The sequence below is a fragment of the Eschrichtius robustus genome, chromosome 19, assembly GCF_028021215.1.
Source record: "Eschrichtius robustus isolate mEscRob2 chromosome 19, mEscRob2.pri, whole genome shotgun sequence".
NCBI classification, from domain to species: domain Eukaryota; kingdom Metazoa; phylum Chordata; class Mammalia; order Artiodactyla; family Eschrichtiidae; genus Eschrichtius; species Eschrichtius robustus.
The window spans coordinates 36,255,818-36,283,539 of NC_090842.1; the positions used below are offsets into that span (position 1 = coordinate 36,255,818).

General features: G+C 44.6%; 1 protein-coding gene across 1 annotated transcript in view; it reads left to right on the forward strand.

Moving 5' to 3' along the window:
* Positions 1-478: 478 nt before the first annotated feature.
* Positions 479-27,722, forward strand: part of ABCC11 (ATP binding cassette subfamily C member 11) — a 60,257-nt gene continuing 33,013 nt past the window's right edge. The window contains 15 exon segments of the mRNA XM_068527111.1: positions 479-577; positions 2,076-2,194; positions 4,879-5,037; positions 9,244-9,391; positions 11,453-11,564; positions 11,567-11,649; positions 11,746-11,772; positions 14,984-15,157; positions 16,157-16,304; positions 16,440-16,588; positions 19,383-19,490; positions 23,682-23,790; positions 23,793-23,851; positions 23,854-23,940; positions 26,920-26,991. Coding sequence (XP_068383212.1) covers positions 479-577; positions 2,076-2,194; positions 4,879-5,037; positions 9,244-9,391; positions 11,453-11,564; positions 11,567-11,649; positions 11,746-11,772; positions 14,984-15,157; positions 16,157-16,304; positions 16,440-16,588; positions 19,383-19,490; positions 23,682-23,790; positions 23,793-23,851; positions 23,854-23,940; positions 26,920-26,991 — 1,653 coding nt within the window.

The following is a 27,722-nucleotide window of genomic DNA, read 5'->3' on the forward strand; positions in this document are numbered from 1 at the left end:
CATGCTCTCCTCCTAGGAGATCCCTAGGCCCCAGAGATTTAATAGTGAGCAGAGCAGACATGTCTCTGCCCTCGTGAGGATCTCTGTTTAGTGCAGGAAATGAACTCTAAAAAATCAGTGATTCACCTAAATGGACAATTACAAACTGGGATAAAAGAAGAAGCATGGTTTTAGGAGCAGGCCTTGAATATGTTAGAGAAGATTGGCCTGGCCCAAGGATGTGGGTTGGGAATGGGTGGTTTGAGGTTTCCCTAGGTGATCTTGGGCTGAGACCCAAGTAGATGTTTAAAGAGAGGGACCCAAGCCCATTCTGAGCAGAGAGAAGAGCAGGTGCTGTGACAACGGCCCCCAGTACACTCGCTGCTGGGTGATGTGCCCCCTCTCCTGGCTGCTTAGGGCTCTATCTCATCTGCTCCTACCTGTTGCCTTTTCAGATTCTCTGATTCTGGGAAACAAAGAATTGGCAGGACACCTGAAAATGACCAGAAAGAAGATATACTGGGTCCCCAGGTCTTCCGGTGACCTTGTGAATCTCAGCTTGGATGTAGATGATGACACAGTTTCAGGACTTAGCTATGTAAGTAGATCTCCTTTGCATCAAAACACCAGGAAACTGAGTTGACAGGACATTCTCAATGGTCATAAACTAGGTCAAAGAATTTTGTTCCATATTTATTCAACTTTGATTTTTTTTTTTAATGGAACTCAGGCTTCCGCAATTAGATGAATCATAATCCTTGGTCATGATACACATTCATGGCTCATACATCTCTCTCCCACTATCCCTCTCTATCTCTCTGTCTCTGTCTGTCTCTCTATCACACACCTATTTATCTATGTATTTACCTATAATAATATAATAAGCACCAATAAACCCATCACCAACTCACCAGCTCCTACCCTAACAATCACATCCACCTACTGGTCTTCCACCCATCCCATTTCCCAACCCTCCCTACCTGAAGTAACCACTATTCTGAATCTCTTCCCATAGGTCCCTTGCTGTGCTTTCAAGAGAGTGTTATTTATTCTATATGAAGTCCTAGAAATGATATATCTTTTTCATTTTAGTTGTTTCCCACTTCATCAAAAGGGTGACATGTAATGTCTTCAGATTTACTTTTTTACTTCTTGATTTCTTTTTAGTAGATTTACCCTCAGAGGCTGACTTGGTCTTGCATTCTGTGGATGTCTAAAATTAGCGCCCTTCGTCTGGAGCCTATGAGCCGCAACAAGAGAGGCTGCGATAGTGAGAGGCCCGCGCACCGCAATGAAGAGTGGCCCCCGCTTGCCGTAACTAGAGAAAGCCCTCGCACAGAAACGAAGACCCAACATAGCCAAAAAAAAAAAAAATAGCGCCCTTTCTTCTTGTCTACAGTGTTGATCGACAGATAAAAGCCCGGGGAGGTGGAGTGACCCCACCCACCCACCCAGAGTCACCCAGCCGATATGGAGCAGAGCCAGACCTGGGACCTGGTTGTTCTGACTCTCAGCCGTGCTCATTCCCTGCCTGGCAACCTTTCTTTTATTTATTTATTTGTATTGAGATATAATTGGCATAAAACATCATATTCGTTTCAGAGGTACCACATAATGATTTGCTGTTTGTATATATTATGAAAGGATCACCACAATATCCGTCACCACACATAGTTCAAATATCTTTTTTCTTGTGAGGAATTTTAAGATCTACTCTCTTAGCAGCTTTCAAATGTGCAATGCAGTGTTATCAACTATAGTCACCACGCTGCACATCACATCCCCATGACTTATAACTGGATGTTTGTACTTTTGACCACCTTCACCCATTTTGCCTATCCCCCCCGCCCCACCTCCCAACTCTGGCACCCGGCAATCAGGCTTTTTGTTTGGTTGTTGGTTGGGTAGGTGTTTTTTTATTCTACATATAAGTGAGATCATACAGTATTTGTCTTTCTCTATCTGACTCTGGCAGCCGTTCTCTAGAAGACTGGATGTGGAAAGATCTACCCTCCTTGGGTGGCTGGTCCCTCACTCCCTCAGGATGGTATTTGTGAAGTCTGAAACTGATGTGCTTTTGTTTTTTCTTTCCCAAGAAAACTTTCACTCTTGAAGACAGCCCCTGGAGCCAGCAGGTGAGGGAGCCTGAGGCACCAGAGATGGGGAAGTACGATGCTGCCCGGAGAACCGTGATTCCCTTCCGTCCGAAGCCAAAGTGAGTCCTGAAGGGGAGCTGAGGGTTGGTACCCTCCAGGGCAGTGATCTTCAGACCCTCACACATGGACCCCTCCCAAAGGCTACATAATCATGTCCCAACACCGTCCTGTCACCCACCATAGCCAAACACCTCCTGAGAAGCCTGAGGCACATCAGGGAAGCACAGCCAGCACCTTCATTCATTCATTCATTCATTCAGTAAGTCAGTCAAGAAGGATTCATTGAGCAGCTACACATGCCAGGCACTGTGCCAGACGGTAGGGGGATAACAGTGAGCGAGACAGACAGGATCCTTGCCCGTCACCAACCTCACGTTGGGAAGAATGACAGTAAGCTCGTAGGCTCAAAGATAAACATGTGATTACAGCTGTTTGAGGAAGGTGCTGTGAAGAAATATGGGGCGTGAGGGACAGGGGAACAGGGACAATGTGATGGGTTCCGAGTGATACTGAAGATGAGACCTGGAGGATGAACAAGAATTTACTAGGCAAGAGTGAGGGAAGGATGACCTGGGCAGAGGGAACAGCACGTGCAAAGGCCCGGCCTTGCAGTGGAAAGAACACAGTGATGTATGTGTCCAGGAACTGAGAAGGAGGCCAGTGTCTCTGGAGAGTCCTGTGTGATAGTGGATGTGGCATGAGATGAAGCTGCAGGCAGAGGGCAGACGCTGGGGGACCATGTGTGCCCCACAGGCCACATTAAGTACGTTCATCTTCATTCTGAGAGAAATGGGCAGCCATTGAAAGGGCCGTTTAAGGGTAACATGCCCTATGATGTTACCCTTAAACTTGAGTTTAAGAAATTCATGGAACCTTCTCTAACAAACCATAGTTTAAAGTAACCATCACCAAATGGCTCTCTGATTTATACACCCATGGTTTCAGGGCCCCCCACAGATTCACCCACACGTTCATTTTTGCATCATATATTGACAGGACCATGACACTTCTAGTCTGATTCCTCAGCGTTTCATCACCAGGAGCCTGTTTCGTATTTACAGATCCTTCTTCCCTCCCACATTTTAGCTGTCAAACAAACTGCATTGGTATTCCTATTTTTTAAATCTGAGCTTCTATCAATACTACCTAGGTTGTTACCCACCGAATGCATCTTATCTCCACCAACACAAAGAACCTTGGTGCTTGAGTTTACCTGGGCAGCCTTATCTTAGAGTGACAGTGTTTCTGCTGGGCCTTTGGAATATCAGCCCCAGCTCATCAGTTCTGGCCCTATTCTTGTGATCACAGATGGCCCCATACATCTGCTGCAATGTCTCATCTTCCCATCAGTCCTTCTCTCTCCAACATCTCTGGCAAAGGCATGGCCAGCATCGCCCAGAATGTACAACCGTGGTTGCTGACGGGCTGGGAGGATGTAAAAGGCCAGAACATGGAGAAAAGAAGCCATAGCCAAAAACAAAGAACATCCCACGAGTTTCGCATTTTTGCCTTCATGTCTTTCTCCCCAAATGTTTTTTAAAAATTGAATTTTCTTCATATTGAATTATTTAGCATTAAAGGCAATTTTGAAAAAAGAAGTAGAAATTGGGACTTTGCTGGTGGTCCAGCAGTTAAGACTCCGCACTTCCAATGCAGGGGGTTTGGGTTGGATCCCTGGTCAGGGAACTAGATCCCACATGCCACGAGGTACAGCCAAAAAAAAAAAAAAAAAGTAGAAATAGCGCACGATCTCAACACCCTAATCCAATCATTATTTCCGTATTTGTGAATCATTCCCAGAGATTATGACCTTATCATTCTTATTTACTTTTCTTCATTTTTATTGTTTTTGTGGAAGTTATATAAGTAAAACAGAAAAATTAAAACAATGAGAATCTCTTTTCCTGTTTCTTGGCCAATTCTAATCCCTACTTCAAACACTATTAATGATTTGATATAAATTGTCATATAATTTGACATATATTGTATGTAAAATAGATATATATATTGTTTTGTCTGCCTTCCCTTATTTCTTCCTTTTTTATATAAGTAAAAATATACTAAATAAATTTCTTCATCTGCAAGTGGCTTTTTTTTCTTGCTTAATATTCTTAGAGCTCTTTCCATGTTCTACATGTAGATCATCTGTATTTTTAGGCCCTTCTGCATTGTTTTCTATGATACGGTACAAGATGTACCATACTGGTTTTCTTTCTTTTCAAATCATTCCCCTATCGATGGGTGTTTTGTTGTTTCTAGTTGTTTTTTTTTAAATTTATTTATTTATTTTTGGCTGTGTTGGGTCTTTGTTTCTGTGCGAGGGCTTTCTCTAGTTGTGGCAAGCGGGGGCCACTCTTCATCGCGGTGCGCGGGCCTCTCACTATCGTGGCCTCTCTTGTTGCGGAGCACAGGTTCCAGACGCGCAGGCTCAGTAGTTGTGGCTCACGGGCCCAGCTGCTCCGTGGCATGTGGGATCTTCCCAGACCAGGGCTCGAACCCATGTCCCCTGCATTAGCAGGCAGATTCTCAACCACTGCGCCACCAGGGAAGGCCCCTGTTTCTAGTTTTTAACTATCACAAATAATAGTCATGAAAAAAAATGCTTTTTTGTATATCCAGATGACCACACGGTGGTTTTTACATAGTTATCACTCATCCCTTCCAAATCTTGCCCTTGACTTAATTGTCTACCTCTGGCGCCTACATCCTAGTGTGACCGCGTTGCCTGTGACTTCTCTGCTAGGTTTCCTGCGCCCCAGCCCCCGGATGATGCTGGCTTGTTCTCTTACCTAACGCTGTCATGGTTCAGCCCAGTCACGATCCAAGGTTTACGGAAACGCTTAGATGAGAACACCATCCCGCAGCTGTCAGTACATGATGCCTCAGCCAAAAATGCCAAAAGGTAAAGTCACGTTGGGCAAGCCAGTGGGGTTGGTTAAAGACCATGTCTTGGTGGATGGTGACCAGAGTCGCTTAAATGTGTGTGTTTAGGGGTGGTCCATCCTCAGACAGTCAAAATATGTCAGTTCTTCCTTTGTAGCAGGAGACCGCACTCTAGTCTGGAGGTTCTTAATCTGGAGTTAAGAAATAATTTACATATTTTATATGTATGGGCTAGAGCTCTTTTTTTGGAACAAGAATTCACATCTTTTATCAGGTTTGCCTGGGGGCCCGGGACACCGAGAGGTTAGAAATTACTGCTTCTTGTCCCTTTTGCCTTTTTTTTTGTGGATCAAGCATTTATCTGTGTCACTGATGATTAAATTTTGGTGAGTGGCCCAGGCTCTTAATCCTTGAGCCACCACTAACTAGTTGTGGGATTAAATTTCCTGTACCACCCACCTTACAAGGTGATAGGAAGATCATATGGGGGAAAAATGAGTGATTTGAAACGTCCTGTACTCATGTTACTACCTCTAGCTGCTTATGAGATACCCCAGGTGTAGATGGCATTTTCCAAACATGTTCCTGGAAATGGTGGTCCCCTCAGAGCCTCCCTGAAAAGAGCATTCAGTGGTCAAGGAGCTTGTGAACTGTTGCATGCTGTCTCCAGGTCTCAGAGATTTATAAAGAAAATCAATGTAGTGAAGACACTGAGAATACAGAAACTGGTTAAACTTTGACCCATTGCTTCTCAGACTTACTCAGGAAAAGAAAAGTTTCCAGGGAGCCCCTTTTGGATAATGTCAGATACTGGTCGGAATCTTACCTTTTACCAGCTATGATGTCAGATGAGTTACTTACCCTCTCAGGGTCCTGTGTTTTTATATACAAAATAGTAAATTATAAAAAATTTATCTCATGGTCCTTCATAGGATTGTTGTAAGAATCAAGAGGTAATAAATTCGGTGTAAAGCACGTAGGAAAATGCCAGATGCATAATAGGCAATCAGTTAAATGTTAGCTTGCTTGTTCTTCCCTAACCATTGCGAGGACAAGATCTCCTGATTTCCTTCCCTTCACTTCCTGTTCACTGATGCTGCCTTTTGAATTCTATAACTCACAAGGCCTGACTGCCAACACTTTTGCAATCACTCCATTTTTTGGATGTTTCTTTGGAAAGGTGCATGCATGCATTCACACCTTTAGAGGGGTTTCTTTCTATATGTTCTCCGTTTAACAGGCAGCATTCTGGGGCGTGTCTTCCCTAGTCCTTCAAAAGGGCTTTGGGTTCTATAGGATGTGCTGACAAACTGTCACCATCACCATTGCCACCACTCTCGGCAGCATTACCATTATCACCACCATCACCTTCATCCTTACGACCCTCATAATTCTTCACATTTTTACTGTTCTACAATTACAGAGCATTTCCCCATCCATTGTCTTCTTTGACCATCACAATAGGGTTATGAAAGATACAGGGCAGATATTATTTTCCCCAACTTACAAGTGAAGAACCAGGATGAAGACAAATGAAATGATGTTCCCTGAATCATATAGCTAATGAATGGAGGAGGTGAAGTTTGAAACCAAGTCTCTTGAATCTAAGTCTAATAATCATGGCCAGAAATTGATAGAGTTGCTAGGGGAGCTGTGGGCAGGCTACAGAAAACTTGGATTTGTCTAGTCAAAGTATCAATAGAAACAACTCTAGAGCTTGCTGTCTCTGTGGATTGTGTTATGTGTGGGGTTAGGGCTGGAATGAGGAGATGTGGCTTCATGGTTTGTCCTGAGTAATATCTCCCACAAGCAATAAAAGCCTCCAACACAGACAGGTGTCCGGGGGGACATTTTTGCTTTGTTGAGCTAGGGCCCAGGCTGTTCAAGTTATCTGGTCCACATAGGTGGACATGGGATTGTGTAGTTTTCATAACTCAGGAAGGAAGAAGAGGCCTGGAGTTTTGATTGCAGGTGAAGGAACGTAGGACAGAAAGATTCTCATGGTATTGGTTCCCTTCTGGTTTTAGGCTAGGCATGAGTATCCATGGCTGGAGGGTAAAGAGTAGAAAGGGCTAGAACTGCTTGCCGTGAGAGAGTTGGTGAGATTCTGGGCAGAGAATGAGACCCAGATGCTGACAGAGCTGTTTGAGAACATGCAGAAACAGTGCCGCTGTCGGGCCCTGGGGGCAAAGGGTGGCCAAAAAAGGGAGGCTGTCCTGCCCACCTGCTCTCGCAGCCTGAGGAGTAGCACCTTCCGGGAGCATCTGGAATCCCTTGGTGAAGTCCTTGATGTTCTCATCATGGGCAGCGGTAACCGCTTTCCAGACAGTGGAACCGGACATAGGGGAGCAGGAGCCAGGAAGTCCAAGGGCAGACGCCAGCACGGTGCCTGCAGCTGACAGATTGGATTGCGGAGGCATGGGAGGCATCCAAGGGCCAGATTAAGACGCTGGAAGCCTTGAATAGCACAATGACTATTGTCCGGTCCCCTGTTCCTGCCTCAAATATAATTCAAAATAAAAAAGAAGTGTAAGAAAGTCAACATGATTTTAATTTTTTTCATGATAAGTTCTTTGATGCTTTTCTGAAAAAAAAATGAATTTTTTTTTTTTTTTTAAAGAGCTCCTGATTTATTTATTTATTTTGCTGTGTTAGGTCTTCGTTTCTGTGCGAGGGCTTTCTCCAGTTGCGGCAAGCGGGGGCCACTCTTCATCGCGGTGCGCGGGCCTCTCACTGTCGCGGCCTCTCTTGTTGCGGAGCACAGGCTCCAGACGTGCAGGCTCAGTAGTTGTGGCTCACGGGCCTAGTCGCTCCGTGGCATGTGGGATCTTCCCGGACCAGGGCTCGAACCCGTGCCCCCTGCATTGGCAGGCAGATTCTCAACCACTGCGCCACCAGGGAAGCCCAAATGAAATGTTTTGAAACCCAAATGAAATGTTTTTGGTGTTTCTGTTTTGCTGGTGTAGCACAAACCTCCCAGGCATCATTAGCTTGGAATGTCAAAATAAGGATACACTTTTGGTTGGATGATCCAACACTGGGGCACACTTTTGGGGACTTTGAAATAAATGAGGACACTTTTTGGAGGTCAGAGTTCTGGGTTTTATGAATCTTAATTTGCGTATAAAAAGGAAGAGTGACATTATTCAAAGCCTTAGGCTGTTTCCTCAACCTACTGTATTTCAGGGTAACAAAATAGTTGATGAGGGAAAGTTAGTTTTTACAGAAAAAATTCGAGCTACTAAATAAAAAGGAATGACAGAATTAGACAAATCACCATTTTGCCAATCCTGTTGGAAGTGGATGTAGGCAACGATCATCAGTGATGGGGAACTTGGCAATGTATGAATCAGGCTGACACACCTTAACTCACTGATCCAGCTTAATATAACTAAAAGTGGGACAGCAAACATTGTACGTCTTCTGATGTGATGCAAAAGGACATACACTACATCACCTGTTAAATATTTTTGCCAGCTGACTTGAATTCTGAATTTTATTAAGCCTATAGATCTAACTAGCAGTTTAATAGGAAATACAGGGACTAGAAATTTATGTTAGACAGACCCACAGGGATGCAATCAGTCAAATCCAGAATGTGGAAAACTCTACATGATAAATAACTCAGTTTCTTTGACACGTAAATGGCAGAAAATGCAGAGGAAGGGAAACTGTTATAGATTAAAATGAGATGCAAGAGGCCTATCAGATTTGTCTTTTAACTGCAATGAGTGGACCCTATTTGGATCTTGATTTAGGCAAACTAACTGTAAGAACATATTTTTGAACTAATTAGAGAAAGTTGGATTAAATGCCATTAAGGAATTATTCTTACTATGTTATTAATATGTAACTATTAATTAATAGTTACTAATAATGAATAGTTATTAATTCATAACTATTGTTATCATGTTTACTATGGGGTTTTTTAAGGCTTTATCTGGAAGAGATACACACTGAAGCATTTATAGATGAAATGATATCTCTGGGATTTGCTTGAAAAAAAAGGAAAAAGTGGAGGGGAGGAGAGATGAAACAAAAATGTCAAATGTTGATAATTCTTAAAGCTGGGGAATGCATATCTGGGGAGATGCCCTATACTGTTCTCTCTATTTGTGTTATGTTTGACGATTTCTGTGACCAAGCTCCTAGACTAGCAAGAACTAGGACAATTGGGTGACACATACAAAGAGATTTCATTTGCCTCAATTCTCCTCTTTTCAAGGCTTCATCTCCTTTGGGAAGAAGAAGATTCAAGGCATGGAACTGACAAAGCTTCAGTGCTTCGAGTGATGCTGAGATTCCAAAGAACAAGGGTTATTTTCAATACGCTTTTGGGCAGCTGCTTCTCTGCCGCGAGTGTTCTGGGGCCAGTAAGTGGCAGGCTTGGGGAGGTTTCGGGACTCCAGGCCTTGGAGATTAGCATGTTGAAATCCATGCCGAGAATTGGGGATGTCTTTGTCTCTCAGCTGCTGCTCAGAAAATGAAGACTTTCTGGGGACAGTGGAGCTAGTAGTAGTTAGAAGTGTGAATTCTTCAGCCACTGCTTGGGTTCTAACCTTAGTTCTGCCACTTAATTTCTGGGTGACTTTGGGCAATTTGTTTACCTCCTCTGTGCCTTGGTTTCCTCGTGAACCCCATGACACTCTCGGCCGTAGTCCTCATAGAAACCCTCACATGTGAAATGGAGAGCCCGAAATTACCTGCCTCATAGGGTGACATTAAATGAGTTAAGCATATAAAACACTTGGAACTTGGCCCAGCTCAGTACACGCGAGCTGCTTTGAGAAATGGCTGAGCAGCTCTGGGCATGTAGGTCTCCTCCATGTACCATGGTTGGGATGAATGGGCTCAGTATTTCCTATCATTTCCTCAACCCAAGATTCTCACTGCAGACAGTGAGTCTGGCTGTCCCAGCTGGGGTCACGTGCTCACCTGTTGGCCAGCAGTGGAGCATTTTGATTGACAATCCAGCCTAGACTGCATGCATTGGGGCAGGCGAGAGTCTCCCCAGAAGAAAACTGAGGTGCTGTTACCAGCTCAGGGAAGGATGGAGGTAAGTCAGGAGGAAGCAACAGCTGACGATACCACAGAGATAAGTGACTTGGGTGACAGTTAGTGTGCTGCATATTCTCCATTTGTCCCTCCAGATCCACTCTCCACCTTCCTCTGCACTGCCCTGTGCCCCTAATGTGTGACCTTTATGGATCACGTCAATGGGGTCCCCCTGCTTCTGGCTTCTGGTTGGATTGGACCAGTGGGAGATTCCAACAGGAAACTGGAGGGAAGGAGAAAGTGAGGGCAAGATATTTATTGCTCTGACTGCCTCCCTTCCTGTCACTGGAGGTTGGTGACCAGATCCGAAAATGAGGGGGTCTTTCTGTATGACTTTCTCCTTCTGGGTTTCGGTAACCTCACCCTGTCTCCTCCCCTTAGTTCCCTGCTGTTGCTAGCCCCAGGGTGCTTCTCCATCCCTGTTGAATTTCCTCAGTTCTGCCCACACCTTTGTAAATAGTCTTGTTATTAACTCCTGAATTACCCCGTTTGTTTGTGTCCTCTGTTTCCTGTCGGGACTGAGGCTGAAACTGCCTCTGTGCACCAGTGCCGAATTGAATCTCGGAGACAGAATTTTGGGAGAAGTAGAAAAGAAGAGCTTTATTGCTTTGCCAGGCAAAGGGGGACACAGTGGGCTAATGTCCTCAAAACTGTGTGTCTCTTTTGGGGGGGATTTGGTGAGGAGTTTTATAGCAGTGGTTCAAGGGCGAGGTAGCTGACAAGGATCAGGGTATGTGCAGGGCCTGCATTCCTTTAATCTGGCCTCAGGTGGTCTCCTGATGAGCTCCTGTGGTTCTCAAGGTTATCAAACTGTGACCTTCTCTCTGGAATGAAGAATGCTTCATCAAGTGGTTAACATCTTCCATTTATTGGGGCTTTTAGTTCTGCAGAAGAGCTCAAAGATATTGTTACGTGTATCCCTTGAGGTGGAACCAGAACCTGCCCCAAGGCTGCACTACTGTTTCTTGGCTGTTCCTCCCTTGTCTCCACATCCCCTCCCTTCCCTGATTAGCAACTGTTTGAACTCACCCTTTGGAGCTCAGGGAAGGTCATGGAAGCTGAAGCCTATTTCCTACAAACAAGAAACAGGGGACACAGAAAAGCTTCTGTGTCCAGGAGTCCCACAGGATCCTGCTTGGTTTTAGGACCAGCTACGAGGTGGTGGAGCTGGGATTCTGATCTGGGTCAGCTGAACTCCTAAGTCTCCTCCAACTGGCCTGTACCCTTCTGGAGTGCAGGATTATGCTTGAGTCAGTTGTGATCGTTCAATAAGCTCCCTCCCTTGACTTGAGGACCTCACACGTGGTCCATCTTGGGTTGGTGTTGCCTGAAAGCAGGATTGGGAAGTCTGAATGATCCAAACTCCTGTTTCCTTTTAGATGCTGGTTATACCAAAGATCCTGGAATATACTGAAGAACAGTTGGGGAACATTGCCTATGGAGTAGGGCTTTGCTTTGCCCTTTTTCTCACCGAGTGTCTGAAGTCTCTGAGCACACTGGCATCAGTTTTCGTACAGCTGTCTTCTCCTTTGCCCTTGAGAAGCTGATACAATTGAAGTCTTTTTTTTTTTTTTTAGTTGTTTTGTTTGTTTTTTTATACTGCAGGTTCTTATTAGGCATCAATTTTATACACATCAGTGTATACATGTCAATCCCAATCGCCCAATTGAAGTCTTTAACACACATCACCATGGGAGAGGTAAGTGATGAGGTGGGGGGTGGGGGGGGGTGGGGGGGGCGGTGAGTTGGTAGTTTCCTCCTTCTCCTGGAGACATCACTTTCCTGGAGGCCAAGGGAGGGAGAAGAGGGAGTTAGGAGAGAAGGAAGATAGAGAAAGGAAATCATTCCCAGGATGAATGTTGATAACCATCAACAATTGCCTCTGGGGTCGTAAGAGTAGTTCAACAACAACCCAGGGGGATGCCAGTTGTATTCAGAACCTTAGAGAGGATTTATCCATCCTTTCAACAAATAGTTCCTGAGGCCTACTCTGGGCCAGGCCCTGTTCTAGGCCCTGGGGATACAGCAGTGAACCAAAAGGCACAGATCCTGAGTAGAAGCACAACAGAAAGCATATCCCCTCAGGACAACCTGGGGAAGAAGGTATGGGAGGACTTGGTAGCTCAGGGAAATCTAGGGAAAAGCAAGCAGAGATAAACCCTCTCAGTATTAATTTTCTTATGTGCAGAGGACAACCGCATACTTACAGGCCTGCTTATTGTTATTGTCTGGGGCTCCCTACAGCATAACACAGACAAACAATGGCAGAGATTGAAGAAAGATATGACCAACTATGGCCCAGACTCATGGGGCGGATATTGGAATTTTCTATATTTAATTTTACTTTCCCTATTTTTCTACTGCTTACCAATTTCCTTGAGAAGCATGGATTACTTTTATATTGAAACACACATTTTAATTTTTGGAAAACTCAGTACCGCTTTGGCTCTTTACCCTCAAGCCAAACTCCTTTGTGATCTGGCATCAGCAACTTTCCAGCCTCATCTCCTCCTGTGTCCCCTCCTCTAGTCCTAGGTTGGCTTCCACCCTCCCAGCCTGGTGGGGCTAAACCTGCAGTCCCCAGATAGACCAGACATGTCCACCCCCTGGTAGCTTTGCTCACATCACTGCCCCTGCCCTTTTAAAATTCTGTTCATCCTTCAAGGCCCAGCTGAGACGTCCTCTCCTTCATGATAGTGTCTCTAGATCCCGCCCTCTGCCCCCACTCCCCACCAAGCACAAATCTGGCTGTTCCACTCAAATGAGCCCCCTTCAAAGACACGAACCATTTCAGATTCACTACTCTATCCCTCGAAAAGCCCAGCATCCGAATTACACAGGACAATGTCCAAAATAATGTCTGCTGTATTAACCATTGCCAACAAGTAGATGCTTTTTCTAATTCAAATGCTAACAAATGTAAGATATTTATTGTTATCATCATTATTGTTATTCTTCACCATTTTATTAGTTCTGTGACCTTAGGCAACTTGTTCAGCCTCTCTGGAGCTGTGGGATAATAATAGGGCCAGCCTTATAGAATTGTCTCATAGGATAAAATGAGTTAGTATTTACATACAAAGTATGTGGAAGGGGGCCGGTGATTCATGTGTTAAATTGTATCATTAATTTCTGTTAGGCCTTAAGCAGGAGGCTGCCCTGTCCTCCTGCACGTGACTGGAGTTAAAGGACTCACGCAGCCCTTCTCCCTGTTCATCTCAGCAGTCATCACAGTAACTGCTAACTTCCTCTGAGCCATTGTCCCCGGAGCTTTACTTAGCTCAGTTGGTCCTCTGATGACCCTCTTAGGCGGTAGTTTCTGTTATTGTTCCCATTGTCACAGAGGTGGGAACTGAGGCCAGGAAAGGGTATGAAACTTGTACAAGTCAAGTGATTGGTAAGCAGCGGAGCCTGGCTGCAAATTCCAGGCTCTGAACCAGTGCCCTTACTTGCCTCGCTGAGGAGACTTTCTGCACCGAGGCCAACCCTGGCTCCTTTTCTGTTTGCCTCTGTTCTAAGTCCCTACTGTATGTGAGGCCCGATTTCCCCAAACATCTTCACAGAAGCAGAAAACAACATGACCCATTTGGAACTGGAGATGGAAGTAGTTGCTCATATGAGGATTTCTAGAGAGTTGCTCCCATAAATTCTATATTAAAATTAATTTTGAAAACACCTGAATACATTCTCCTTGGAAAAAAAAAAAATAGTATAGATGACCCCCTACACCTCGTCACCCCCCTTATGCCTGGAGGTGACTACCATCACCTTCCAAACTTTTTAAAGTACATTTAGGTACACATGCAAGTTACCCATAGAAAACATATTGTATTTGTGTGCATGTTTTTCCATAAATGATACTGCATTTTACATAGTGTTCTGCAACTTTGTTTTACCAATAGAAAATGTAGAATATAGATTTTTGGGTGAGATTTTTACATCAATATTATCCAATACTTCTTGGGTGGATGCTTTAACCTTTCCCCAACAATGGACATTTAGGGTGTTTCTGGGTTTGCTGCGATAAGCAGTGCTGCAATGAACATCCCTGTATATGTGCTTCCTCCAGCACAGGAGAATGTTTCTCAACAGAGAAATGAAACTGGCAGGTCATGGGGTTTGTGCAATCATTAATTTTAAAAGATACTGTTACATTACCCTCCAAAGTGTCTGTACCAAGTTATGTCCCTCAACTAACAGTTTTTAAAGGCTCAGCCTGGGGTACATCCTGGGAACTGGGAGGACATCAGGTTAAGGTTAAAAGGAAATCACTTCTTAGGGATTCAGGTTGGTAATTCCAAAAGACATTAATGAATCGATTCCTCAAAACTTTTGTGACTTGGAATGTCAGCTTTTATACACTGAACTAGGCAGTATATGTTGGGGAGGTAGGGAGTGGGCCAAAGAGTCTATAGCAAAAAAGAGAAAGGAGGAGGAGAAAAAGCCTCAGCTCCTGCCAAAAAATGCAGTTAGTAGTAGTAGTAGTAGTAGTAGAATGAATGGATAGAATAGACTAGACTAGAATAAAATAGAAGACTATAAGCTGCTCTCTGGAATGTGGCTGTTAGTAGTAGTAACAATAGTATAGAAAAATATAACTTTTATTGGGCACAGTCTATGTGTGCAGATATTTATTGACATTGTCACACCAACCATATAAAGTAGGTATAATCATTCCAGCCTTATGGGTGGAGGAGCTGAGGCTCAGAGTGGCAAAGTAACTTGTCCAGGGTCACACAGCTAGTAACAGGAGAGCTGTGAACCTGGTGTGTCTGTCTCCACTCTACCACCCTGCCTCAAGCCTTCCTGCCTGGAGAAGGCATGGCGAGCCCACCTGCCACATGCACATGTAGCCTCTTCTGGGTGCCTGGAGAGGTGACACCTGTGTCCATGGGCTTATTGTCTTATAGGCCATCAGCTTCTTCACCAGCGACATAAACTGCCTGTTTGAAGGGGTGTGCTATGGGCCCCTGGCCTTGCTCACCTGCTTACTGCTGATAGCCTGCAGCATTACCTCCTGCCTCACTCTTGGACCCACAGCGCTCATTGCCGTGCTCTGCTATCTCCTGATTTTACCACTGGAGGTAATGTCTTCCTTTGCCACCCATTTGATGTTGGACATTCCCTAGAACTCCTAGGGCTCTGGAATCCGGGGTACTTCTCAGTGGGAATGTTGACTCTTGTTGACTGCTCATTCCACTGGGGGTGAGATTCAGCTTCAATTCCTACCTCAAATGGTTCTCTGGCCACAATGCTGGCCTCATAAATAGGAGGTGAATCTTATGGGTGAGGCCCACCTCGTAGGTTTCTGTGACGGATTATCTGCTTCACAGACTTTCCTCAGTAGCCATCCTCTGTGTAAGATTTTGGTTCCTTCTTTTCTACCCAGAATGTGCTGATATAATAAAGCAGATAGCATTTCACATTGGCACAGTATAATGGGGGAAAGGAAGCAAATTTGCTGCCCAAGATTCAGCCGAAATAAAATTGGGCAAAACAGGAAGTGACTCTTGGATTTGTGTGCTCTGAATTATTGAGATGGAGTGTTTTCCTCCCTCAGCTCATGTATTCTGATCAAAAGGTGATTGTAGTCCTCCTGTACAGCACAGGGAACTATATATTCAATATCCTGTGACAAACCATAATGGAAAAGAATATGAAAAAGAATATACATATATAACTGAGTCACTTTGCTGTGCAGAGAAATTAACACAGCATTGTAAGTCAACTGTACTCCAATAAAAAATTTTTTTAAAAAGGTGGTTGTAATTGGTAGAGAGTTTAGGGCTCCCAGAGGCAGAGGAGTCGTATTTCTGTTTAGTTAGTCATGGCCTAGCTTGGGACCCAGAAAAGAACGCCGCCGTCCCCCCCAAGGTATGATGGCGTGGAGAGGCTTCCATTGGAACCCTTCAGTAGAGACCTGGAACTGAGAGTCACAATGGATTCAAACAGTGCAGGATTAGACCCAGGTATTCAGTCCACAACTGGAGTTTACCTTTGGAAATACTCTTAGTTGCCACACTAATGCCAGGCCACACTTTCCTGCCCTTATAAAAGATGCTCTTGCTGCATCCCGACTGCAGATATTCCTGGCCAGAAAGGTTGTGAAGATACAGAATCATGCATCTGAGGTCAGCGACCAGTACATCCGCATGACCAGTGAAGTTCTCACATGCATTAAGTTGATTAAAATGTACACCTGGGAGAAATCGTTTTCAAAAATCATTAAAGGTACAGAAACTCTGGCTTTCTGCTCAGAGCCTGGGAGTGTCACGGCAGGCCAAGCCTCTCACCTTCTGGGGATTTCTTTCATGTTCCGGGGCTTGTTCTATGCTCCTGGGAGAATGTTCTTGCGATGAATTCCAGATCTCAGAAGAAAGGAAGTGGAGCTCTTGGAGAAGTGTGGGTTTATCTGGAGCCTGACCACTGCTACCTTGTTCACAGCCTCCTCCATGGCCTCAGTAGTGACATTCCTCATCCACACAGGCTTACGGCTGAAACTCACAGCTTCAGTAGTGAGTGTTTGGGATACTTTGTTTCCTCCCCCACATTGATAGGGAGGTTTCTCATGTGTCCTTTGCTAGTCTAGGCCCCTGAAAGGTCTGAAGATTTTGCAAATGAATAATACAAATTGATCTTGATCTTCCAGACTTTTAGGGTCTCCAGGTTTCTTCCTTCTCAGTCCATCTGAGGAACTGATATCCCTTGCAAAGCAGCTGTGGGGCAGGGGAAACAGTCATCTGGGGGTGCAGGGGAGGTGAAATGTGCGGTTAACACCCGGACGACGCTGAGGTTGAAAATCCTAAAGTGGGGAGTTCCTCTGATCCCAAAATAGGGAAATGAAAATGCATTTCAAATACAAAAGCCTAGCTTCTTCTGTCTTTTCTTTTGTGGTCTGACCCTGGCCTTGGGAAGCAGCAGCTGCCTTTCAAGGTTAGGAATCCAATTCTTTGAGAATAGGACACTTTGCTGCTCTTAGAGAGGTTGGAATCCAGCCAGGGAGGCCAGGAGACGGCAACTGAAGCAAGAGGGGGAGCATTTGAGAGTCTGCAGCCAAGGGCTCCTCTGCGCTCCAGACGGCAGTCACCTCTGCTAGGCCCCGGCACACACCAGGGAAACACCCCGGCGAGTTGGTGGGTGGACGGCAGGCTGTGTAAGGGGAACGCTCAGTGGAACTTTAGGGTCACGCTGCACTCACACCTTGCCAGGCTGGACCAAAGCGTTCCTGCTCCGTTGGAATTGAGATTAAGCTGGACCCAGAAGGGGGTGGAGATGGGCCATGAACGTCATGAATTGGAAGGTCCCCAGGGTACCTACAGGAGGTCACATTCTGGGACCCTGAGAGCCGAAGGTGGTTTGCTGTAGTCAGGGGAGGTCTCCTGAGAGGGTGAGGCATGGATTAGGCTTGATGCTTAGGAAGATTTTTTTTCTTTTTCTTTTTAAATTTTTATTGGAATGTAGTTGGTTTACAATGTTGTGTTAGTTTTGGGTGTACAGCAAAGTGACTCAGATATAGATATAGACGTCCATTTTTTTTCAGGTTCTTTTCCCATATAGGTCATTACAGAATATTGAGTAGAGTTCCCTGTGCTATACAGTTGGTCCTTGTTAGTTATCTGTTTTGTATATAACAGGGTGTATATGTTAATCCCAATCTCCTAATTTATCACTTCCCCCCTTGTTTCCCCTTTGGTGACCATAAGTTTGATTTCGAGATTGGTGAGTCTCTTTCTGATTTGTAAATAAGTTCATTTGTATAATTTTTTATTAGATTCCACATATAAGTGATATCATATATTTGTCTTTCTGTCTGACTTACTTCACTTAGTATGATAATACCCATGCTCCTGCAAATGGCATTACTTCATTTTTTTATGGCTGAGTAATATTCCATTGTATATATGTACCATATCTCTTTACCCATTCATCTGTTGATGGACATTTAGGTTGCTTCCATGAACATTGGGATGCATGTATCTTTTTGAATTATGATTTTCTTTGGATATATGCCCAGGAGTGGGATTGCTGGATCATATCATGTTCTATATTTAGTTTTCTAAGGAGCCTCCATACTGTTCTCCATAATGGTTGTACCAATTTACATTCCCACCAACAGTGTAGGAGGTTTACCTTTTCTCCACACCCTCTCCAGCATTTATTGTTCGTAGATTTTTTGATGATGGCTATTCTGACTGGTGATACCTCATTGTAGTTTTGATTTGCATTTCTCTAATAGTTAGTGATGTTGAACATCTTTTCATGTGCTTTTTGGCCATCTGTATGTCTTCTTTGGAGAAATGTCTATTTAGATCTTCTGCCCATTTTTTGTTTGGGTTATTTGGTTTTTTGATGTTGGGCTGCATAAGCTGTTTGTATATTTTGGAGATTAATCCCTTGTCAGTTGCTTCGTTTGCAAATATTTTCTCCCATTCTGTGGGTTGTCTTTTCATTTTGTTTATGGTTTCCTTTGATGTGCAAAATCTGTTAAGTTTAATTAGGTCCCATTTGTTTATTACTGTTTGTATTTTCATTACTGTAGGAGGTGGATCAAAACAGACATTGCTACGATTCTGCCTATGTTTTCCTCTAAGAGTTTGATAGTGTCTGGCCTTACATTTAGGTCTTTAATCCATTTTGAGTTTATTTTTGTGTATGGTGTTAGAGAGTGTTCTAATTACGTATAGCTGTCTAGTTTTCCCAGCACCACTTATTGAAGATTATCTTTTCTCCATGTATATTCTTGCCTCCTTTGTTATAGATTAGTTGACCATAGGTGTGTGGGTTTATCTTTGGGCTTTCTATCCTGTTCCATTGATCTACATTTCTGTTTTTTTGTGTGGGGGGATTTTAAATATTAGAAAAGAAAAGAGTATCTAAGGCAAATAAGAATAGATATGATTTTAACAACAATAATAGTACAAAGCTCCGTCTCCAGTAGACAAAGCTCTCTCGCATGTAATTTTTCAGTGCTTCCCAACTATTCCTGTACCACCTTTAGGATTTGGGGCATTATGCCAATGGGGACACTGAGCTTGTGGTGAGGGTCACCTGTCCAAGTTACAGAATAACCCAGTAGCTAAACTACAAAAGCGACCAGGCCTTCACTCAGCGACTTTAAGATGAGTGCTCTTTCCCCCACTTTTCCCAGTCTCCCCGAAATACCAGCTTGGTGTCCGCCGTATGAAGGACCTGCTTGTTGGAAGCTGCAGGGTCTGCCTCTGTGGCTTGAGGCTCAGGGATGGGGTCTCAGGGGGTGGGGGGAGCAGGACAGGGCTGCGACACTCACTGCTTCCTCTCCGCCTCTTCCAGGCCTTCACCACCGTGGCCACCCTGAATCCCATGCGGCTGTCAGTGGTCTTAGTACCCTTCACAGTCAAAGGCCTCGCAATGTCCAGGTCTGCCTCGGAGAGGTTCAAGGTGAGTTGTCAGAGGCCTGGACTCACAGCCCTTTGTTCCGCATGCTCATCTGCCTTCATCGCTACGATAGTCCTCCTGAATGTGACCCTGGGCCAAGGCAGAATTCAGCCTGGCTGGAGAGGGACCCTCTAACTCAGTGACCTACTGTTCCCAGGCTGGTGTGGGCCTGGGAAGACAGATGAGTCAGGCCGGCTCCCAGGCCCCAAGGACATCTTAGGACAGTGGATCCAAACCACATCTCAGACAGGTGACCTGCAGACCCTGTCTAGGTGCGTGTAGAGTTACGCTGATGGTTTTGCTTTTAAAAAATTGTATCTGTTGCTGGCATTTAAAAAACTAGAAATTGTCTGTTAAAAACTCAGATTTCTGGATTCTCTTGAATAATCAGGCAATCCGGCAACAGTGGACCCGTGTTCTCCTATGGCCACCACAGCAGCTGGAGATAGCTGACCTGCGTTCAGTCAGGGCACTCAGGTGGGGTTGCTGCAGCCTCCACCACCCCTATCTCACTGCCAGGCCTGGGTCTGTCTTACCATTCATCCTCTTTTTTAAAATTTTTTTTTAATGATTTTTTTTCTTTAATTTTTAAAAAAATTTTTTAATTTTTAATTTTTTTATTTTTTTTTAGTTCATTCATCCTCTTAGCAATTGCTTCCTTCACTTCTTTACGCTTCTGGTCTTGCTCCTACAGGCATCGGAATTGAAAAACTCTAAACTGATTTCTAAAAGCATTTTATAGTCATCTCACTTAAATGTGTGCAGTCCCTAATCTATATCATTCATTCACTCATTCATTTATTTAAAAAAAAAATTAGTGGGGAGTTCCCTGGTGGCCTAGTGGTTAGGATTCCAGGCTTTCACTGCAGTGGCCTGGGTTCAATCCCTGGTCGGGGAACTGAGATCCCGCAAGCTGCACAAAGTTGCCAAAAAAAAAAAAAAAAAAAATTTAGTGAACACCTACCACCTGCCAGGCACTGAGAACACCACAGTGAGAATAACCAGTAGGGTTCCTGCTCTCAGAAGGTTACAATCTGGTATTGGAAACAGGCAAGGCACAAGTGAATTAACAATCAAAGAAGATAACATCAGCTCACATGAAGGGCTGTGAAGCCAATAAAGCAGAGCCTGGGGGCAGGGCTGGGGCCACAGCGGATGGGCTGGTCAGGGAGGGCCTGTCTGCCAAGGCGACTTTTGAGCTGAGTGATGATGACAAGGCAGAGGGAACAGTAAGTGCAAAAGCCCTGAGGCTGGAATGAACTTGGCTTGTCTGAGTAACACCGGAGAGTCCTATACTCGCCAACAGCCTCAGGAGCTCCCCTAACCTCTCAGCCGTGGCCACTGGGGCCCCTGCTACCTCCGCCTCCCTACTGGTGCCCTAGTTCTCCCACCCTCTCCTTCTGTGCGCGTGTCCACCTGCAGGGGTGGGCAGAGATGAGGATGTTACAGCCTGGGCTCAGGAGGGTGGGTAGGGATGTTGGCTGCAGGAATGACCAGGGAGACAGCTGGAGAGTGGGAAAGGGTGAGATAGGTGTACTTACGGTGGAGAGGAAGGGGAGGGGTCAGGGCAATGATCTCAGACCCTGAGCTGCACTTCCTCAAAGCCTCAGGGGCCCTCTCTCCAGCTGTCTCCCTGGTCATTCCTGCAGCCAACATCCCTACCCACCCTCCTGAGCCCAGGCTGTAACATCCTCATCTCTGCCCACCCCTGCAGGTGGACACGCGCACAGAAGGAGAGGGTGGGAGAACTAGGGCACCAGTAGGGAGGCGGAGGTAGCAGGGGCCCCAGTGGCCACGGCTGAGAGGTTAGGGGAGCTCCTGAGGCTGTTGGCGAGTATAGGACTCTCCGGTGTTACTCAGACAAGCCAAGTTCATTCCAGCCTCAGGGCTTTTGCACTTACTGTTCCTCTGCCTTGTCATCATCACTCAGCTCAATAATAAGAAAAAGGAAAATAAAAGAAAAGTCGCCTTGGCAGACAGGCCCTCCCTGACCAGCCCATCCGCTGTGGCCCAGCCCTGCCCCCAGGCTCTGCTTTATTGGCTTCACAGCCCTCATGTGAGCTGATGTTATCTTCTTGATTGTTAATTCACTTGTGCCTTGCCTGTTTCCAATACCAGATTGTAACCTTCTGAGAGCAGGAACCCTACTGGTTATTCTCACTGTGGTGTTTCTCAGTGCCCCCCTGGGCTATACCGAGGAGCCAGTTTGGAGGGCAGCGTGCAGGGAGAAGGAAGCTGTGAGCCCTCAGTGAGGCCGCCTCCTTGCAGGTGGCTGCAGGTACGAGGTGAGCTGGCTGCTAGGTGCTGCTGAGGCTGCACACTGGGGCTCCAGACAAGGTCCCTGGGCCGGCACTCCAGATCACCTTTTCCTTTGCACTGGTTATTAAAAAAAAATAAGTGAAAAATCACTGAATGGCATCAATAAAGTTATAGATTGAGAATTTGCTTAGACTATTTGGGGGTCAAGGACACCCTGTTTTTGTTCCCCATAACCCAGTTTATCAGTGTTGATTCATGTCCAGACATTGATTTTGTCACACTGACACATTAGGTCAGCATGATCTTTGTGTTTTTTTAAAACAAGGGAATGAAAACCACAAATTCTGGGACAGTGGTTACACAAGGGGAGGGCTTGGAAGTGAGGAGGGCTTTGTCCACACCAAGTGGGCAGATAAGATGGGGAAGGACCCCATCGATCGGTAAGAGTCATGGCTCTTGGGTTGAGTGGTGGGCTCACAGATATTCATTATGTTAGTAAAAATAGCTAAAGAAGTAAGTGCCCAACTAGCTAAACGAAATAAAGTGGGACATGCAATTCCCACTGATAACTATATGCCTTGACTCAAATGTTATTGTTAATTCAATTCAATATACCTGAGGTCCAATTAAAAAAATAAACAGACCACCTCTTGTTTTCTTTTTTTAATTGTATTTTATGTTAGAGTGTAGTTGATTTACAATGTTGTGTTAGTTTCAAGTGTACAGCAAAGTAGTTCATATATATATATATATATAATATATATATATATATATATATATGCATTCTTTTTCAAATTATTTTCCTGTATAGGTTATTACAGAATATTGATTAGAATTCCCTGTGCTATACAGTAGGTCCTTAATGATTATCTATTTTATATATAGTAGTATGTATTTGCCAATCCCAAACTCCTAATTTATCCTCCCCCGCCCACCTTTCCCCTTTGGTGACCATAAGTTTGTTTTCAAAGTCTGTGAGTCTGTTTCTGTTTTGTAGATAAGTTCATTTACATCATTTTTAAAATTAGATTCCACATATGAGTGATATCATATAATATTTGTCTTTCTCTGTCTGACTTACTTCACTTAGTATGATAATCTCTAGGTCCATCCATGTTGCTGCAAATGTCATTATTTCATTCTTTTTTGATGGCTGAGTATCTTTTTTCTTTTGAAAATACCTTTTTGTTGTGTTTTTGTAAGATGCTGTATATATACTCATTGTAAAAATTCAGACAAGGCAAAAAGATACAGAGACTAAAATTGCTCAGCATTTACTACCTAAAGATAAAACCAATTGTCCAAAAATGTCTGTAAGTGTCTTTCTAGATCTCTTTCTGAGCATATCTCCAGGTGGAGGCATGTGAATATAATTTGATCAGTGAGACCATACTTCTCACCCACCTTTTTTTGGTGCTAGAATTCATGCAGTTCAACTTTTGTGTTTTACAGACAGGGAGATGGAGATGCAGAGAGAAGTGATCTGCCAATGGCCACATTTTGAAATATAGGACCCCAAACAGCATCTCTCACAGAACGGTGCATGGGCAGACCTTTTACTTTTAATACTTATAAAAGAAATTTAATGAGAAAAACTGCCCATCAATATTGCGATTCAACAGCTGTTATCACTTAAGATGAGACTAATGTAATTTATGCCATTAGTTGATGTAAAATAAAATGGGAAATAACTCATAGTGCAGGAAGATTACAAACATGAAAGAGTGGCCTGGTCGTCTGAGATCTGAAAAACCTTGATGTAGAATTTTCGCCAGCAAATCTAGCCTCTTCTAATTGATGGTGGTTCTTCAGACTTTTACGATTTATTAGAATTTCATAAACCAGGCCAATGGGCAGGCCAGTAAAATGGGTACATATTCCTACTGGACTAAAGAACTGAATTCCTCCTCCCTTCCTTTCCTTTCTTCTGTACAGAAAATTTTCCTCCAGGAGAGCCCTGTCATATATGTCAAGGCATTGAAAGACCCCAGCAAAACAGTGGTTTGGGGGGAGGCCACCTTGTCGTGGAGAAAGACCTGCCCGGGATCGTCAATGGAGCCTTGGAGCTGGAGAAGAATGGACACACTCCTGAGGGGATGACCAGGGCTCAGCTCCTCTGGGTGCCCTCAGGCCAGAAGACAAAGGGGACACCCGGGCCCCAGAGTTGCACAAGATAAACCGGGTGGTGTCAAAGGTAGCCTCATCTGGGCCATGCAGGCGGGCTGGCTGCCAGACTTTTGGGGCCTGAGGCTGGGAGATTGACCTGGCGCCCTACCATTTCCTTGGCTAAAGACTGCCCTCTCCAAGATCTCCCTTTAAAATAGAAAATTTCCATGGAGAGAAAAAAAGAGAGAGAGAGAGAGAAAAAGAAAATTTCCATGGAGGGCAAATAGGAAGTCTTTCAAACTTAAGGGTAAATCGGTTGATCATCTAAACTTGTTTTGTAATAGCATGACAAATGGTGATGTTCCCTTTTAAACTTTTACATTTTGGCATGATATTTAAGAATACTGTGGGACCATGAGACAAAATTAAGTTGGACCACATTCTTTATATCTTACTTTTAAAGAAATAATGTTAATTTACTTTTTCCTAGTTGAAGATAGTAATTAGGTTTCTAAGCCGTATACTGTGTTTATTGGTGGCAGTGACACCAAAGATAGAGGCAATGGATAGAAGTTTTTAAAATGGAAAGAAAACATGAATTACACTATGTTTTCAAAGTCTCTTGTAATTATTTAGGCTACAACAAAATTTGATTCATCTGTCTTATTCCACTGCTAATCTTTTAAATATGTCTTTAACACAGTGTATCCTTTAATTCTTCATTAAAATGGATGTAAGTGGATGTTTCAAAGTCATCTAAAAAAACAAAAACAAAAACAAACAAACAAACAAAAAACAGAACAGCAAGCTGTGTGTGCGCTGGTCTTTGGAGGGACCAAGGATAAGGGGAACGAGACTAAACTAACATTTATTAAGTTCCTAGTGTGTGCCAAGCACTGTGCTACGTGTTTCAATTTGGTTATTCTGTGAACTGACATTATTTGGCTTCTTCTCTGACTCATATTTGCAAGGGCTGGCTTCCCTGCTCTGTCCAAATCGCTTCTCTTCTCTATTATCTATTAATATCTGGTAAAATATTATAGATATTAATGTCTAATAATAATATAGATATAGAATGTAGACATTGATCTATATCTAAGATAGATATATCTAAAACAGGTATAAATATCTAATAGTAATCAATATAGACATCTAAGAGTAATAAATATTAACAGTAATATCAATTAATATGAATATCTAATGTCAATTAGATATCTATACTTTCCCCCCTGGTGATCACCTGCAGTCCCACGGCTCTAAGTTCCATCTCTATGGTATTATCTCTAGCCTTGAAGTCTCCTCTGAGCTCCAGACTCAACTGTCTATTTACTGTCTCCTCTTCAATGCCTACCAAACATTTCAGACAAAACAAGACAGAAAAAGAACTCTTGGTTTTCACCCTCTCCGACCCATTCCCCATGTCTTCCCCATCTCAGGAGGTGGCATCACCATCTTTCCAGTGGTCCAGGTCCTGGAAGTCAAACTTGATTCCTGTCTTTTCCTCCCACCAATCCAGTCCGTCAGCAAGGCCTGGCAGCTCTGCTTCAGCATCTCTCCCGGACCAGCCTCCTCTCACCACAGCCCCCTCCACTGCCCTAGCCCCAGCCACCAACATGCCATGCCCAGCTCCTCTAAGAGCCCCCTTCCCAGCCTCTCTGCTTCCACTTTTGCCCTCTTACAGTCCATTACACACAGTGGACAGAGGGAGCTTTCTAAAACAAACCAATTCAAGTCACTCTCCTGTGGTGGTCCGAGCGCAGGTTGGAAAAGAATTTCCAGGCACAAGGCAGAATGTAAGGAAGATAGAGTTTATTAAAGGGAAGGGTGGCTGCAAGAACAGCGGGCTGACTTCCCGGTAGCCAGGGAAGGTCGACCATGAGCATGGGTTGCTTGTCTCCTTTTATAGCCAGGGAACCTGCAAGTCATCTGCTGACTGGGCAGAGTATGTATACTTTCAGTGTGCTGAGTGGGAGAAGAACGGGGCAAATGTCTTTCCTTATATGGGATGGGAAAGGGACAGGGCATGCTGCTTGGGAGGGCTCTGGGACATTGCAATGGTCACATTGTGACAGAGTGATAGGAGTCCCGTTACTCTTTGTTCTGGCAATATTGACCCTTTGAGTTTATCTTGTTCTTTGTCCTTGGAGCACATCACATCTCCTGCTTAAACCAATTCAAGTCACTCTCCTGCTTAAGCCCTTCAGTGACTTTCCACTGCACTTAGGATAGAGTCCAAGTCTCCCTGAGCACCTGCCCACATCTCCAAGCTTGTCTCCCATTCGTTCCCTCCACACCAGCCCTCTCACCGCTCTTTGGCAGCCAACATTGTTCCTGTCTCAGGACCTTTGCTCCTGCTGTTCCCATGGTGTGAAACCTCCAGATCTTCCTATATCTCTCTCCTTCTTGTCATTCAGGTCTCAGCTGCAATGACACGTGCTTTTAAGAAGCCTTCCCTGGCCAGCTCATCTAACATTGCTTTAACCTCCAACTGTCTGTCATGGTAGCCAATTTCATTTTACTTATATCACTTACCACCATCTGAAATTATTTATTTGTTTTCTTATTTATTTCATGGGTTGTCTCTCCCCACTAGTTGTAAGCTTAATGAGAGTTCTTTTCTTCATTACTTGGTACACAGAAGAAATGCACATGACTATTTGATTGATGAATGAATGAATAAATGAATGAATGTATGCTCAGTTCGGTGGGGTTGGCTTCGTTATCCCTATTTTACAGATGAAGAAACCAAGGCACAGAAAGTCTAAGTGACTTGCCCAGGAACATAGACTAGAACAGATGCAGATCTGGAATTTGGGTTTCTTGCCTGACAGGACCATCTAGCCATGATTCCTCTCCGCCACTCCCATGCAATTTCCTTCCTCTGAGGTTGCCCCATCCCACCTGTACAGACCGGCCTCTGAGCTCCTCTTGAGCTTTGTTTGTCTGAGGGGCCTTGCGGGTGCATGTGGGTATTTTGTTTTCTGTTTGTCATTTTGTGTTCAGACAATAGACCTGCCCTGGGTGAGTCACCTGTCCCAACGCCGGTCTGTCCTCCTTGGCTTTGCAGGGGACCATGCTAGGGGTCTGTGGCAACACAGGGAATGGCAAGAGCAGCCTGTTGTCAGCCATCCTGGGGGAGGTAAGTGTCTTGTGGCCCATGCATGTCCACCCCCAGGAGGACCAGGGGCTCCCAGTCTCCAGTTCCACCAGTAAGTCGCACCACCACTTTCTTCCACGAAGGGGTCTAAGCCAATAGAGTTTTTAAAAATTGAAAACAGTTGAGCATGCACCGAGGGGGAGGTGAGTTATGAATGTGCTTCCCTTTCACCCTGCAACTGGGGGTACTGCCTCTTAGGACACCTGGAGATCCATCCTCATCTGTTCTCCATGCTTTCCCCACCCTGTGTTGTAATCAACCAGCTACCAAGGTGATGATACAGGGCATCTCAACATTTAATATGATAACAAAAATCATCTCACGAAGCCAGACTCAGAGTGGGACACGTGTCCCTTGGGAGACAGCATCGGGAGTGAACTGTGGAGGGAGAGAGAAGGAGAAGGAGGGAGGGAGGGGATGAGGAGAGGAGGCCAGCGGATGGGATGGGACTGTCTCAGTCCCCCTCCAGCAGCAGAATTCACATGCCTGCCGGGGGCCCTGCCATTGAGATCTGAACCGTCTAACTGCATTGCCTCTGGACATTCTGGAGGTCTGCATCGTCTGCAGCTGTGCAGGCATGTGGCTCAGCCCACCCCAGTTTCCAAAAAAACCAACCCATTTCCCCAAAACATTTGAGGTCATGTTGCACACCTCCTAGAGAACAACACCGTAAAACGGCCACGACCCCTGGTATATGTGTATGGCTCCCTCCC